This window comes from Helianthus annuus, chromosome 6 (assembly GCF_002127325.2).
Source record: "Helianthus annuus cultivar XRQ/B chromosome 6, HanXRQr2.0-SUNRISE, whole genome shotgun sequence".
NCBI lineage: Eukaryota > Viridiplantae > Streptophyta > Magnoliopsida > Asterales > Asteraceae > Helianthus > Helianthus annuus.
Window position 1 is genome coordinate 100,640,584 of NC_035438.2, and position 15,565 is coordinate 100,656,148.

The 15,565-nt window shown below is 36.9% G+C and overlaps 1 protein-coding gene across 1 annotated transcript; it reads right to left on the minus strand.

The window, feature by feature from the left end:
• Positions 1–11,845: 11,845 nt before the first annotated feature.
• LOC110876610 (uncharacterized mitochondrial protein AtMg00810-like) lies at positions 11,846–12,985 on the minus strand. The gene is made up of 2 exons (XM_022124776.1): positions 12,881–12,985; positions 11,846–12,796 (listed from the first exon to the last, which is right to left on the minus strand). The coding sequence occupies exons 1-2, from the start codon at positions 12,983–12,985 to the stop codon at positions 11,846–11,848; spliced, it is 1,056 nt and encodes a 351-aa protein (XP_021980468.1).
• Between the last annotated feature and the right edge of the window lie 2,580 nt (positions 12,986–15,565).

Below are 15,565 nucleotides of genomic sequence, written 5' to 3' on the forward strand. Positions count from 1 at the left end.
CCCATTGCTAAAAGACCCCTTCCAATAAAATTCTTCAAAAAGTTTCAAGAAATCCCCTTGCAAACTACTCCAACATCTTTTTATAAATGTCACATCAACTCATAGGTGGAAGCGCATGGTGTGAACTTGATCGGTTTTCATTGCATACGCTATAAGTAAACAAACTATATGAATAAAAAGCACGATGTTCATCTATTCAAGCATGAAATTAAGATACAAGTCATAAGTTAGACGTACACATTTGGTCCTTCAACTTTCATTCTTTATTTATTTATAGCACCAAACACCTTTCTTGCTTTCTAAAGATAACTTAAAGGTTTTAACCAAGTTATACACACGCATACCGTGTACTAAATTTTAGAATTTTGACAACACCCTATTTATTTATTTTACTCTTAAAAATTTAATGTATCAGTAAATTATTTTTCATACTACACTACTTAACAATTTTAAATACAAGAATCATCATATATACACATTTTGGGGTGTTACACGAAGAGTATTTCTCTTCGCCATTAACTCATGCTGGAAGAGAGAAAAGAGATCGGCACTAACTCACTTATAGGACCAGTTGAAAATTATTTCAAAAATCAATTAATATCACTGGCTATTCTCTTTTGTGAAACCGCGTGTTCACGCGGGTAATAACCTAGTGTTTTTGTTATTTTAAAAGTATAAAACACTATACAGACTCTAAAAATACTACGTCTTAAATCGTAATACAGTCATTGTGTTTTAATATCTGGAATGATTGTATTGCTATAGACATATTTGAGTTAAATGTCATTTTAGTCCCTGTGGTTTGGGTCATTTTGGCAGTTTAGTCCAAAGTTTCATGTTTCGTCTGTGGGTCCAAAAAGTTTTCACCGTTACCATTTTAGTCCACTGTGTTAACTTTATCCATTTTTTCTGTTAACGATAAGGACAATTCGGTCATTTTATATGTAATTATGTTAACTAGAAGGGCAATTCGGCCATATAAAATGACCGAATTGCCATTCTCGTTAACAGAAATAATGGATGAAGTTAACCTAGTGGATTAAAATGGCAATGATGAAACCTTTTTAGACCCACAATTGAAAAATGAAACCTTTGAACTAAATTGGGAAAATGGACCAAAGGAAAGGGACTAAAATAACATTTAACTCTACATATATATCCTACGAATACGGTGATAAACGTTTTTAATATCACTTTGACCAATAATATTCCTTTACAAATATGAATTTTGTTTAATATTTACTAAAAGTATTATTTTGTTCCAAGTAAATTGTCATTTTAGTCCCTGAGTTTTTGTCCAAATTGCTATTTTAGTCCAAATACTTTTTTTTTCTCCTATGGGTCTCTGACTTTTCCTTTTCTTGCCATTTTGATCACATTACCTAACTTAGTCTAAAACTAAGTTATAATCAGGGGTATTTTTGGCATTAAATTATTATATAAATTATGTTGTAAACTACCCCTGGTTATCACTACACAACAGTTATGCTAAAAATACCCCTGGTTATAACCAGATTTTTAGACTGAGTTAGGCAATGTGATCAAAATGGCATGAAAAATGGAAAAGTCAGGGACCCAGAGGCGAAAAAAAACTGTTTAGACTAAAATGACAATTTGGACCAAACATCAGGGACTAAAATGACAATTTACTCTTTTGTTCCTAACTAGTTGATGTCTCGCCCGCGTTGCGCGACGATGACCGAATAATTCTCAATCAATTAAAAAAACACTACTATATTTGTTAGAAAAAAAAAACTAAAACGATGATAAGGCCGTATTTTTCGGCTCAAGGCAAAACTGTAATTTTTCAGGACTAATGAGCGAGTGTTATGCAGCTCCTTGACACGGAAAAAACTAAATTGAGTCAACCAATTAAAAAAAAAACTTTTATACTTTTGTAAAAAAAAAAAACACTAAAACGATGGGAAAAATCGTAATTTTGAACTGAGGGCGAAATCATAATTTTTTAGGGATAAAATCGTAAATTAAATGGACCAATTGGGGGAGTGCCAGGCAGCTGCCGGCATGACTGCAATTTTACACTAGGGGCAAAATTGTAATTTAATCAGGAAAACAAACAAAAACGATGGAGAAAATGTAAATTTAATTTGAGGGCAAAATCGTAGCTTGGCTTTGAGAAAAAAAAACTAATGGAAAAACTGTAAATTTAAACGGGGCAAAATCGTAATTTTGAACCAAGGGCAAAATCGTAATTTTGAACCAAGGGCAAAATTTAAATTTTTAGCTGGGAGCAAAAGCGTAAATTTATTTTTAAGTCGGGGTAAAAGCATAACTTTGAAGTGATGGCAAAATCCTAATTATAATGGGAAAAAACTAATGGTAAAACTGTAAGTTTAAGGGGGGCAAAGACGTAATTTTGAACCCAGGGCAAAATTAAAATTTTTAGCTGGGAGCAAAAGCGTAAATATGTTTTTAAGTGGGGGTAAAAACATAATTTTGAACTGATGGCAAAATCGTAGTTTTAAAGCAGGATATAAGCGTAAATTTGTGAGCAATAGTACTCTATTCCAAATCACGTGAGCAGACATTAGCTATTACTGAGAAATTTTGATAGATTCAATGATTCGAAGTCTTTTTTATTAGTTTTATTTTAATAGTCTTTTTTAGAAACAAAAAGAACGACATGAAAAAATAGATTTTGTAAGCTATTCATGTATCAGTCCTAGAAAATAGAAATAGAACGCTTAGAAGGGATATAAAGAAATTCTCTGATTGGTTCTTCCCAGGGCAAGAACTATTCCCGCTGACACTCTTCTTTGTAGTTGTTGATGTTAATTGATAAACATGTACCAAAGAAAAGTGGCTAGTGATGTGCACAAAATGCAACATATAAATTACATCAATTGTGGCATAAAACTAACCCTTTTTTAGTACTAATGTTGGAAAAAGTGTGCTTTTGTCTTCTTTTGTATTTTCAGGATTAAATGAGCTCAAATAAACAAAAGAAGCAAAAAGACAGCTAAATCTAACATAAATACAAGAAAAGGAACAAAAGTGGCATGCCCGACCTCCCGACAGCATCTTCCCAAGCAAAACAAAGAAGACAGAAGACTGAACACGCCCCATGCTCACTGAGCACGGGGCTGTGCCCAAGTGTCAACAGAAAAGACAAAGTCATAGAAGCTTCTGTTGCCCACCACGGGGCCGTGCCCAGCGGACATGGGGGCGTGGTCAACTGTCTGCAGACGCATTTATTGAAATTGCGAATTGCAATTAATGAAGAGAGAGAGAGAGTCAGATGGACGCGGGGCCGTGCCCAGCGGACACGGGGCCGTGCCCGAGCTTCTGTTCAGCCTATAAATAGGAGTGTTTGGAGCTCTTGCAACTCATCCCTTGGCACACCACCTCTCTCACACTTCACGCACCACCCACCACCATCACAACACCATCATCCACCACCATCATCCATTGTCCATCATAGAGTGTGTGAGTTGTCTCGGGATCCAAGATTAATCGTATGAGTTCTTGACAATCAAAGGCTGTTGGTGCATCCGTCTGTCGACTGCGTCTTGTGTCGAGTCTTGCGTCGTATAGGATAGTTTAGGGCACAAAATACTAGATTTTGTCATAGGAAGTGATTTCGCCCCAAATGACTTGTGGTCATTTGGAGTGAAACCCTTTATTCCTGATTTCGCCTGAATGAGTCAAAGAACTGATTTTGCCCAAGATTGTAACTTGTGATTTCGCTCATAGTGACAGTGTATGTAGGAGCGAAATCATATCACCTATAAATAGGTGTGTCTAGGAGCGAAATTAGTAACTAGTGTGTGTGTTGTCATTCCGGTTGCCACGAAGTGCTGCCGAAGTGTTGTCAGAGCTTGTAATTGCATCAGTGATCAATAAAACAACAGTTTAAAGTGAATACGGCTGAAATTGCACCAAGACATTAGTTTCCGCCTCTTGTTTTGGACATGAATTCTTCTGATCGACTCATTCAGGGCCGAGAACGATCCTACAAGTGGTATCAGAGCTCATGAGGAAGAGTTCTTGCCATTTTAGCTGCATATTCTGTTTTTCTATACCTTCTTTCTAAATTTTGAAAATTTTTCTTGGTAAAATCAGCTCAATTTCACACACAGCACTCGTAATCATGCATTAATAAACCCTTGAAAGTTTCAAAGCTAAAATCAATCTAAAAACTTGTATTTTTGAGATTTCCCTCATAGTTGTTCGATAAAATGATGACATCAGCAGCTTTGTGGACTTGATTTCGCTCGAAATCATATTAATGTTTTGATTTCGCTCCAGTAATCTCGGCTGATTTCGCTCCTGTTAGCAATTTGTGTTTAATTTCGCTCCAAGCTGACATTATATCTGATTTCGCTTAAAAGGGGATTTCACTCCAAAATTCAAAAGTGTGATTTCGCTCTAACTGAACTTAGTTGATTTCGCTCCAGCAACAATTTGGGATTTTGCTCGAACTGAACTTGGTTGATTTCGTTCCAAACCCAAATTTTGCCTAAACTTGGAAATTTGTGAATTCTTGGACAATAGAACAATGGACAACGAATTCTATAATGCCTTTGCTAGCCCGATTACAATCACACAGAATGCTTTACTTGAAAATGAAACCGGGACATCTCAGAAACCGCCTAAGCTCATGGATATTGATGATTACAATGCATGGTCTGAATGGTTTGGAAATTGGGTTGAGGCATATCATTTGGATGCGTGGGAACACACTGAGGAACCATATGTTAGACCCACAACAAATGGTGTGCAGCAAACAATTAGAGAAATGAGTACTGAAGAGAAAAAGAAATATAGAGATGAGAAATTGATGGTGAGTCTGCTTCAGCAAGCAATCAAGGAGGACATTTTGATATTGCTTCAACATGACGGAATTGCTTATTCGATCTGGACAGAATTGGAAGCAAAGTTTGTAGGAAGTGATGATATGCTTAAAAACAAAATGTCGCTCATGAAGAAAGAATTTGATTTATTCCGTGGTTTAAAATCTGAAAACACTAAGCAAATAATTGAAAGATATTGTAACTTGGTGAGAAATATGTCAAAACTTGGAATTAAAAAGGATACTGATGAATTAATTGAAAAACTTGCAGATGCGCTACCACATGAAGTCTGGGGAACTTTTCTGATGATGCTGAGATCTAACAGAAAAGATTATAAAATGATGACACTGGGAGATTTCATCAAACATCTGGAAGCTCAAGAGATGGAGCAGAGGAAGATCGCCAGAATGAAGAATTATGATGGAGAACAGGACATCAGCTTGTATTACAAGAGTGGTGTTACTGGAACGACAAATCTTTCTCCAAAAGTTGAAACTGCTTTCAGTGCGAAAGACTCTTCTGAAAAGAAATCCCAGGGATCAAGCAGCACAAGATTTTCATTATTCGATCCAAACATTTCTACAACAAAGAACGGAAGAAAACTTCAATGCAATATTGTATTAAATCTTGAGAGTGATCAAGATTATTCTGAGGAAGTTGCTAAAAATCAAATGTCTTTGTTGGGAATGGTGTTGGAATCTTATAGTAGTTTTGTGGCCGGAAAGATCAGAAATCCAATGCTCACGAAAGAAGATTACGATCAAATCGATGCCGAAGAAATGGAACTTATGGATATTAAATGGTGCATGGCCAGTGTGTTGAGACGGGCTGAAAAGTTCAAACAAATTACAGGCAGAGATGATTTTCGTGAGGCTCATGTGTCAACTTTAGGTTTTGATAAGTCTAAAGTTACGTGTTTTCGTTGCAGGGAAAAGGGGCATTTCAAGAGGGAGTGCACAAATCGAGAAGCGAGTGGAGCTCAGAACCCTTTTGGAAACAACGATTATCACAAAAAGGCGATTTATCATCAAATCACACCACAAGCATCGCATCAGGCAGAAACTGCACACGGGAGAGGTGTGATTGAAGATTCAAAAAGAGCGTGTCTAGTTAATCAGGGAAAATATGATAAGTTTAGCTGGGATAAATATCTTCCAACAAACAGCAAAGTGTGTTTGGCAGAACAAGATGATGAAAAATTGGCTGAAGGTTTCTGTTGGGATAATTTTTGTCCAGATCAAGAATATATGGTCAAAGAGATGTCCAAAGACACTTCAAATGTTAAAGCTTTCATTGCAAATGCCTACGATCTGAAATGGGCAGAAAAGTGCAGAAAAGTCATGGAAGCTGCAGAGGAAAAACGGAGAAAGTTTGAAGAAGAGGAAGAAGAAGAGGAAAGGTTAAAAGCTGAAGCTGAAGCCGAAAGAAAGAGAAGAAATGAGTTTTTCAATCAAACAGAACAGTCAAAGTTGTTTCTGAATTTGAAGTCAAAGTTGATGCAGAACCTGTCAAAGTGTCTGAAAAGTGCATGAACTGTGATTCTTTAATCAAGCAGAACAATGAGTTGTTGCACAACATAAACAGATTGAAAGAATCATATGATACAATGAACAGAGAGATCAACAAGTACACTGATTCAAAGTGTGAACAAGCTGTAGCTATGAATACACTCAAAGGAGCATATATCAGACAGCTTGATAATGTCAACTTTCACATAAAGAAGTGTGCTGAGCTGGAATTAATGCTAGAAACACAAAGAATTGAAACCGAAAGAGTTAACAAGTTATTAGAAAGTTACTCATGCTCTACTTTTGTTGTTGACAAGATCTATCCAATTGTTGAGGAATTAAAGACTTTTGAAGAAGTAAAGACTTCAGAAGAAAAGAAATATGTGACAAAAGACGAAGATGAAGTGAAAATTTCTGGTAAGAAACCAAGTGTGGTCTACAATAAATGCCCGCCTCCGGTCGAAAATGGATATTCACCTCGAAATCCAAATTCCGAAAGAGTCAAAAAGGCAATAAACTTACAATGGGAGTCTGGGCCGTCGGATAATTTGCCAGAAAATATTGATGTCACGTACACGTCATTCGACACTGATCATGAGTCAAAGTTGATAAAAAGTGTGGTCGATCAGGTGTTAGATAAAGATGAATGTGAAGAGTCAAAACCGGAGTCCAAATCCCAGTCAAAGTCTGAGTCCAATGCGTCAAAGTCAACAATCAAAAAGGACAAACGGGTTTATGATAAAGAGTTTTTGCTATCAAAATCTAATTTGAATGATGAATCATTCAAAGTGGCATATACTTTGAAAGATTCTAACAAATTATATTCTGATGAAGCTTTTCCAATAAGAAGTATCAGATTTGAAATGATTCAAAAGGTTTTCAAAATTACAGAAATTAATATTTCTGAAATAAAAGATTTAAATCTTATCGGAAAACCTAAACAATACACTTCAAGAGAACAACAAAGAATTAACAAGAAAATGGGTTACAATTGTGGTTATAATTTCCAAAAGAAACCAAACCATAATCGTAATTTCAAAAAGAAAGGTCTTGGTTTTAATCAAACAAAAAATTATAAAAATGAAAAAGTTTATAAACCAAAAACTGTGTTTGTTTCAGGAAAAACATCAGAGGCTGAGAAAGAACAAGCATTCAGAAAGCAGACAAATCAAGAATTCCTTGCCAAGAAGCAAGAAGAGTTGAAGAAAAATGTTGTTCAGAAGAAGATTGATAAGAGAACCTGTTTTCAGTGTAAAATTGTTGGTCATGTTGCTAGGAATTGTCCGAAGACATTCAAACCAAAACAGGAAGTCTCTGGTAAACTGAAAGAGAAAGTTGTCGAGAAAACTGAACTTTCAACTCGAAAATTTACAGGCTTTGAAAATTCAACCTTTGAGGTGGGAGAATGTTCAAAGAATGTTTTAAAGAGAAAAGAAAATTTGAAAAATCAAAAATGGGTTGTGAAAGGTTCAGGTAACATTTCTGGTGATGATTCTGATTCCACAAAATCAGAGGAGCCACGTGTTGAGAAAAAGGTTGAAAGATCAGTTCCAACTATAAATGATGAAAATTTTCCACTGCTGCGTGCTGAAAATTTTATGAAGAAAGTTGGAAAAGTAGAAATTTCAAATCAATTTTATTCTGACAAGAAGAAATTTGATGTTGAAAAGACTTTCAATGGAAATGTGAAACACATTTTTGGACAAATGGTCAATGGTAAGGCCAAAAGTGTCAAAGATTTTTATGCTTCTAAACGACGTGTTCACAAGTCTGTTGAAAGAAAAGATGATGAGATTGTTACACCCAAGGAAGGTCAGGCTTGGGTGGATATATTTTTCAAAGAATAGAAACCTGACTTGCCGGAGCTCCCAAGTTGGTAATCGCGGAGCATGAATCGACATCATTCTTTATAATGTTGGTAAAATTTTGTTTTGAAAAGCAGGAATTGCCAGAACTCCCAGGTTTGTAAGCGTGGAGTAGGAATCGGCACCTTGAAAATTCAACCAACAGATGGTAATTTGGTTGAAAAACAGGTTTGAAATGCTTAGTTGTTAATCCTACAAGTGGTCCAATCATTGTTTTTACATGTGGTTAATCAAGGTCATTAAATTGAACTTGATTTAACTATTATTCATAAGATTGGTAAGCAATGTGATGAAATGACCCCAAAACCTACTAATGGTTAATAAACGAACTTATTTCCGGAAAAACCATTCTGATTAAAACAAACATAAGTGTTTTGAAATCTTAATGGGAAAATAGTTTGTTGAAAGGGGGAGTTCTGATTGTTTACGCCAAGCGAATGGAGAAATGAGGCAATTCGATATCAGTTGTCATGTTCTGTACAATTTGTTTTCAATTTTCTTTAGATGTTTTTGAATTTTAGGGGGAGTAAGAAACTTTTCATAAAATCCAAAAACATTAGATAATTCGAAAAAATCAAAAACATGATAAAACTGAAAAATGAGTTTTGTTGCATAATAGAGGAAATGATAGTACATCAGTGGACTATCACAACACGCTAAAGAAACGTAAAGTTAAAATGTGATAAACAATCTCGTTGTGGATGTGTCAGTAGGTTTTTACACATTTAGTAAACTGTAACGAGATATAAACCTAAATTCAAACTAGCTTATTCTGTGGGTAACAACTTCTTGGATATATAGGTAACCCCTGAAATCTTGTTTGAAAGGTCCCTTATTCTGAGATACTAGGTCTTTATGCTCAGTGATATCTAGGGTATTATACCGCGACTTCTGCTATATGGAAGTACTGACCTAGTCCCTGTATAATACTTTCTGCAAATGCTTGAAACATAGCATCGCCCTCAGCAAGTTGATAAAACGATAAAATCGATAGTCACTGCTGTTGTAATAAAAAGATCCTCTAAAGGGGACACACCGAAAGTCGAAGCCGTAATCTCTTTGCGTATACGGAAGTATCGACCTGAGCTCTCACGGCCCTCGCAGTTTAACCCCTTTACAGATATCATCTGTGGTATACTCACCTGTAAGACTGAATATTTGGATCTGGATACGGGAGTATATTCAAGTGGTGGGACACACGAATAAGTTTAAGTAATTAATACACTAATTGCATATCTCGAAACAGTTGAACTTTGTGTGAAAATTTAAGTGGACAAACATACTGACAATCTAGGTGAATTGTTTAGAACTTAAAATGAAATCTAGCTTAATGGTGTTGGTGATATGTTTCAAAAACTGATATGATCCTCTTGCACGAACTCACCAAAATATTGTTTGTAAATATTTCGTTTCTGCATTTACTTTCTTTCAGAAAATCCAAAAAGATTTTAGTGTGTTTTAGCATAAATTTTATAAAAATCAAAAAGATTTTCGACAGCTGGTGTTGAAAAGCTGATTTTCGAAATTTCAAGCGCTAAACATGAAGAACAGGTTTGGGAGATAGTGAATGAAAGTGTTGTATTTACAAGTGGTGTGTAAAGAACAAATCATTATTCTCTGACACAATTTCTAAATTTTAAAAGTTTTAATTTTTAAGAAACTTATGTGTTGGGTAGAGATTGTGCAGGTGTAAATTTGAGTCAGGCGACGATCCTGAACCAGATGAGAGCCTGGTAATGATCTTGCAAGGAATCTTGAAGTTGTGAATTCCAGACTACGATCCCAGCAGATTGAGAGGGGGAGTCTGAAGACAATGTTGATAAAGAAGTAAGAGCCAGTATTGATCCTGGAACTGCATTAGAGAGAGAGAGAGAGAGAGAGAGAAAATGAGGATTCTTGCAATGACAAATACTTCAGAGGAAGATCAAAGACTGATAAAGACTGAAGGTTGACAACCGAAGACTCGACACTGAAGACTCCGTCAACGTCCGAGGGGGAGTTTGTTGGTGCATCCGTCTGTCGACTGCTTCTTATATCGAGTCTTGCGTTGTATAGGATAGTTTAGGGCACAAAATACTAGATTTTGTCATAGGAAGTGATTTCGCCCCAAATGACTTGCGGTCATTTGGAGCGAAACCCTTTATTCCTGATTTCGCCCGAATGAGTCAAAGAACTGATTTCGCCCAAGATTGTAACTTGTGATTTCGCTCATAGTGACAGTGTATGTAGGAGCGAAATCATATCACCTATAAATAGGTGTGTCTAGGAGCGAAATTAGTAACTAGTGTGTGTGTTGTCATTCCGGTTGCCACGAAGTGCTGCCGAAGTGTTGTCAGAACTTGTAATTGCATCAGTGATCAATAAAACAACAGTTTAAAGTGAATACGGCTGAAATTGCACCAAGACATTAGTTTCCGCCTCTTGTTTTGGACACGAATTCTTCTGATCGACTCATTCAGGGCCGAGAACGATCCTACAAAGGCCATGTTTGCCTAAGTCTCTTACATCACTTGGTGAAGACAAGTGTTTAGTGTAATACTTTTTATTTTTAATCTTTTGCACTTTTTAATTGGTTTTGTATTAATGATTTTAATTACTAGTTTCTTATGTTGAAGGTGATTCTTCCTTATCGTTTGTCCGTGGTGTCTTGGCATTATTTTACTGTCTATATAAAATAAAAGATTTTCACCATTCATATCTCCACGGTCTATATGGAGGTATGTTGGCTACCTGGTCGGGGGTTAAGGGAACGGTTTGGTAAGAGTCTTGCCATTGTTCAGTGTATAGATCCTGCAAAGGACCTGGGTCAAATTTAGTAGGACCTCCTTCAATACCCAAAGGTATTGCATGGCGGGTGTCCAAACTCTTTGTTCCCCTCATAAGTTAAACTACTATTAAAACTTTAACCCGACTACTTAGGACTGTATCCCTGCTGACTCAGACTACTTAGTCGAGTGTAACGTCGCCTTCAAAAGAGGGGCCTACCACATTATGCATTAATAACTTAATTAATTATCTTTCAATAATCCGACCCTTTAGGATTGTATCCTTGCTGACTCAAACTACTGGGTTGAGGGTAACGTCACCTTCAAAAGAGGGGCCCTACTACAATAACTAAAATAATATCTTAAACAAGTGCAGAAGTGCAAAATAATCAAAGGTTACACTACACACGAGTCGGATCCAAGTGATTCATCTTGTCTATCTGTTTTTATTTTTATTTTATTTTTCAGCATTTTAGTTAGTTTTATTTTCTTAGTTTAAAAACCTTTTTTCTAACATTTTGATTTGATTAGACGTTGAGGATAAACCGGTACTAAAAGCTCTTGTGTCCTTGGACGACCTCGGTATCTTACCAACACTATACTACGTCCACGATGGGTGCACTTGCCCATATGTGTGTTTAGTGTTAGTAAATATCGTGTTTTATAAATTTAAAACTTGGCTAAAAAGTGTAAAAAGGGTTTAAAATATATACCTAATAAATATAACACTTCACACGCATCACTAGGGTTTTATTATAATGAAAGGTGCATACATAAACAAAGAAAAGTAACACTATAAATAGAGAAACAATCTAGGGTTACTTGCAAAATGGGCTAGACAATAAACCTAATATAATACAAGCCCACTAACTTTATTATGCTAACATCCCCCCTCAAACGCACAATGCAATAGCAATAAGCATTGAGAGTTTGTCACACAAGAAACGAAACCGCGACACCGATAGAGCCTTCGTAAAAATATCAGCAATCTGCAAGGTTAATGGAACATATGGAAGCGAGATGGTCCCGAGCTGAAGATGATGATGCGTGAAGTGGCAATCAATCTCAATATGTTTTTTTCGATCATGAAAAACAGAGTTCTTAGCAATCTGCATAGCACTTTTGTTGTCACAATGTAATGGAGTAGGCTGAGAGATGGTAACCCCCATATCGGCAAGAATCCATCGTAACCAAACAATCTCACATGTAGTCACAGCTATAGTACGATACTCAGCCTCAGTAGAAGATCTTGAAACAACATCTTGTTTCTTACTTCTCCAAGAGATTAATGAATCTCCAAGAAAAACACAAAAACCAGTTGTGGACTTGCGATCATTACGATCACTATCCCAATCAGCATCACTGTAGGCACGTAACTCCAAAGAAGATGTAGAGGGAAACAGAAGATTCTGAAACGGAGTGCCACGAAGATATCTTAATATACGAATAACAGCTCCCCAATTAATAGACGTAGGGGCAGTAATAAACTGGCTAACCACATGAACTGCATGAGCAATATCCGGGCGAGTAACTGTAAGATAAACCAAGCTGCCTACAATAGTACGATACAAACTTGGATCAGCCAAGGGAACACCATCACTGGGAGAATATCGCACATTGGTTTCAAGAGGAGTATCAACAGTTCTATTATCAGAAAGTCTTGCCCGCTGAAACAGATTAGATATATATTTTGTTTGAGAAAGAAGATGTCCTTTGTGAGACTGAGCCACCTCAATACCCAAAAAATACCGGAGCAAACCCAAATCCTTCATAGCAAAACGATGAGCCAAATCACGATGAGCCAAATCACGCTTCAAGAACTTCTCAAACCAAGCACGAGGGGCCTATTTGAGACCACATAGAGCTTTCCGAAGTCGACAGACTTCACCAGGCTGATGAGCAATTCCTGGGGGAGGAATCATGTAAACCTCCTCATGGAGATCACCATTCAGAAATGCATTCTTGACATCCATTTGACAAACCTTCCACTTACGAACATATACGACAGCTATTAGAGTACGAACTGTAGTCATTTTTGCCACCGGGTGTAAATGTCTCCTCATAATCCATTCCATACTTTTGTGAATAACCCTTTTGCTACAAGTCTAGCCTTATATCGCTCAACAGACCCATCAGACTTTGTTTTAATCTTATATACCCAACGACAACCAATTGTATGTTTACCAGATGGTAATGGAACCAAATCCCATGTCCGTGTCTGATGAAGAGCAGTGAGCTCTTCAGCCATAGCATTCTGCCAAAGAGGATTAGAGACAACCTCTCTATATGATTCAGGTTCAGACAGATGATGTATTTTTGAGATGGAGGAGGCAAACGAAGTCGAGTAAGTATAGTAGGCAAAATCTGGTAATTTAGTGGACTTACATTCACGAGAAGACCTCCGCAGAGGTGGAACTGTCTCAACAGGTGAATGAGTTGTCTCGGGCATAGCCGAACCTGAAGTTGTGTCTTGCGATGTATGGGTATCTTGAACTGACCCCCCAGATGCTATCGGCCCATCAGATTCTACTGGCCCATCAGAATCAGTAGATGTAGCAGGAACATTGGACGATGTTGATGCATCAATGTCATAATTGAAGGGGTCAATGTTTAGGAGATCTGACTTTGTTACATTGTGTGATCCGAATGGAATCGAATAGAAAGGAATATGCTCGAGGAAGATAACATGCCTTGACACATACAACTTCTTACTAACAGGATCATAACAACAATATCCTTTCTTTGAAGTGCCATAACCTTTCGGACCACTGGCATAACCCAAAAACACACATAATGATGACTTATTTGACAATTTGTCTCGTTCAACATGAGGACGAAGAACAAAGCATGTACAACCAAAAACCCTTAATTCATCGTAATCTGGGAGTTCGCCATACAGTTTCACAAAAGGAGACATCCTAGAGTTATGAGAAGTAGGGATCCGATTAATTACATGTTGGGCAGTTAGGAGTGCTTCTCCCCATAAAATACTCGGGACATCGGCGGATAAAAGAAACGAGCGAGCAGTTTCCATAAGATGACGATGTTTCCTTTCAGCTACACCATTCTGCTAAGGTGTATCGGTACAAGATATCTGGTTTATTGTACCATCTGATGTAAGTAACTGGGTAAAGTCATTGGAGGTATATTCACCCCCTTGGTCACAACGAAAGCACTTTATCACAGCCGAAAATTGGGTCTTAACATAGGCTTTAAAGTCTTTGTAAATACCAAAGAACTCAGATCTACGTTTCATAAGATACACCCAAGTATAACGAGTATAGTCATCTATAAAAGATACATAATAAATCGACTCACCCTTAGTGGATACAGGTGACGGACCCCACACATCAGAATGCACAATATCAAAAGGAGCCAAAGAACGAGAGGTACTTTGTGCAAAAGGCAGGGCGGAAAACTTTGCAAGTTTGCAACCACTACAATCAGAATATCACAAGTGTTCAACTTACCCAAATCACTTGTAGAAACCAAAAACCTTAAATGAGACGCGGACACATGTCCCAATCGAGAATGCCACCGATAAAAGTCAGGAGATGAATGACTCAAGCGAAAGGACGACAAGTGTGACATCTGTGTAATTTTAACCCTTGTACTGTTCCGAACAACTTAGTATTTAATAAAATATGGTGTTTTAATTTCAATATTTGTTTAATTATTTGTGACATTAGTACGTTTTCAATCATTGTTCAATTCTGAACTCTCAAACCTGTTCTAGAAGTGAAATCATAAACCGTTGCGTAAACATAAATTAGTTTAACGCGACGTACACTCCGGAACTATGACATAAGCCAAACATGCCCTAAATACCCTTTACATAACTTAGAAATAAGTTTCGAAGGATTCAGTATGGCAAAAACATGTTTATTCAAACTAAAGAACTATTTACGACAAAACTGCAAAACGAACGTTGGTGACCGCCCGGATAATATTTAAATCCCAAAAATATTCTGTTATGATTAAAATTTTATTTTTAATCAGGTTCGTGTTGAAAATAAATCAAAACGCTTAAAAACATTATTTTTCAAGTTTAAACGCGTACCGCATGTTTCTGCGCAACACAGTGCTTATACTGCAAAACGCAGACAACGCAGCCAGTCTCGGCAACTGAAATTTATTTCAGTAATATTTTGGCGAATTTATTTTTATAGAATAATAAAAATAATTTAGAATGCCATAAACCGGGATTTAAACGCTAGATAAAATACCCGGTATCCAGTTAAACACCTGTTTTAACTAATTTACCATCAAAATTACACACGGACCCCCTCCCCCTTCTAATTTTTGGTCATATATTGGGTGGCCCCACCAAAATATTTTCCTAGGTATTGCAAATATTCCATTTTATCTTGATTGGCCAAGTGATGATGCATGCATCTTTCCATATCTCTACATATATCTTTCAAGATCACACTCCACTCATCAAGACCACTCAACATCTCTCTCTCTCCTCTCTCCATAACCGTCCACTCTCTCTCTCTCTCTCTCTCTCTCTCTCTCTCTCCATCTTCAAACCTTCAATCTTGTTCTAGTGAATCAAGCTCCATTTCTAGCACTTCAAGTTGGTGTGAAGATCCTAAGGTGTTTCCAAGGTG

What these genes read in the sequence shown, in the direction of transcription:
- LOC110876610 (XM_022124776.1), bottom strand. Translation starts at nt 12,985, where the DNA reads ATGACTACAGTTCGTACTCTAATAGCTGTCGTATATGTTCGTAAGTGG. An exon ending in ATGGTGATCTCCATGAGGAG is followed by an intron (nt 12,797 to 12,880) that starts GTTTACATGATT and finishes GGTCTCAAATAG; the next exon opens with GCCCCTCGTGCTTGGTTTGA.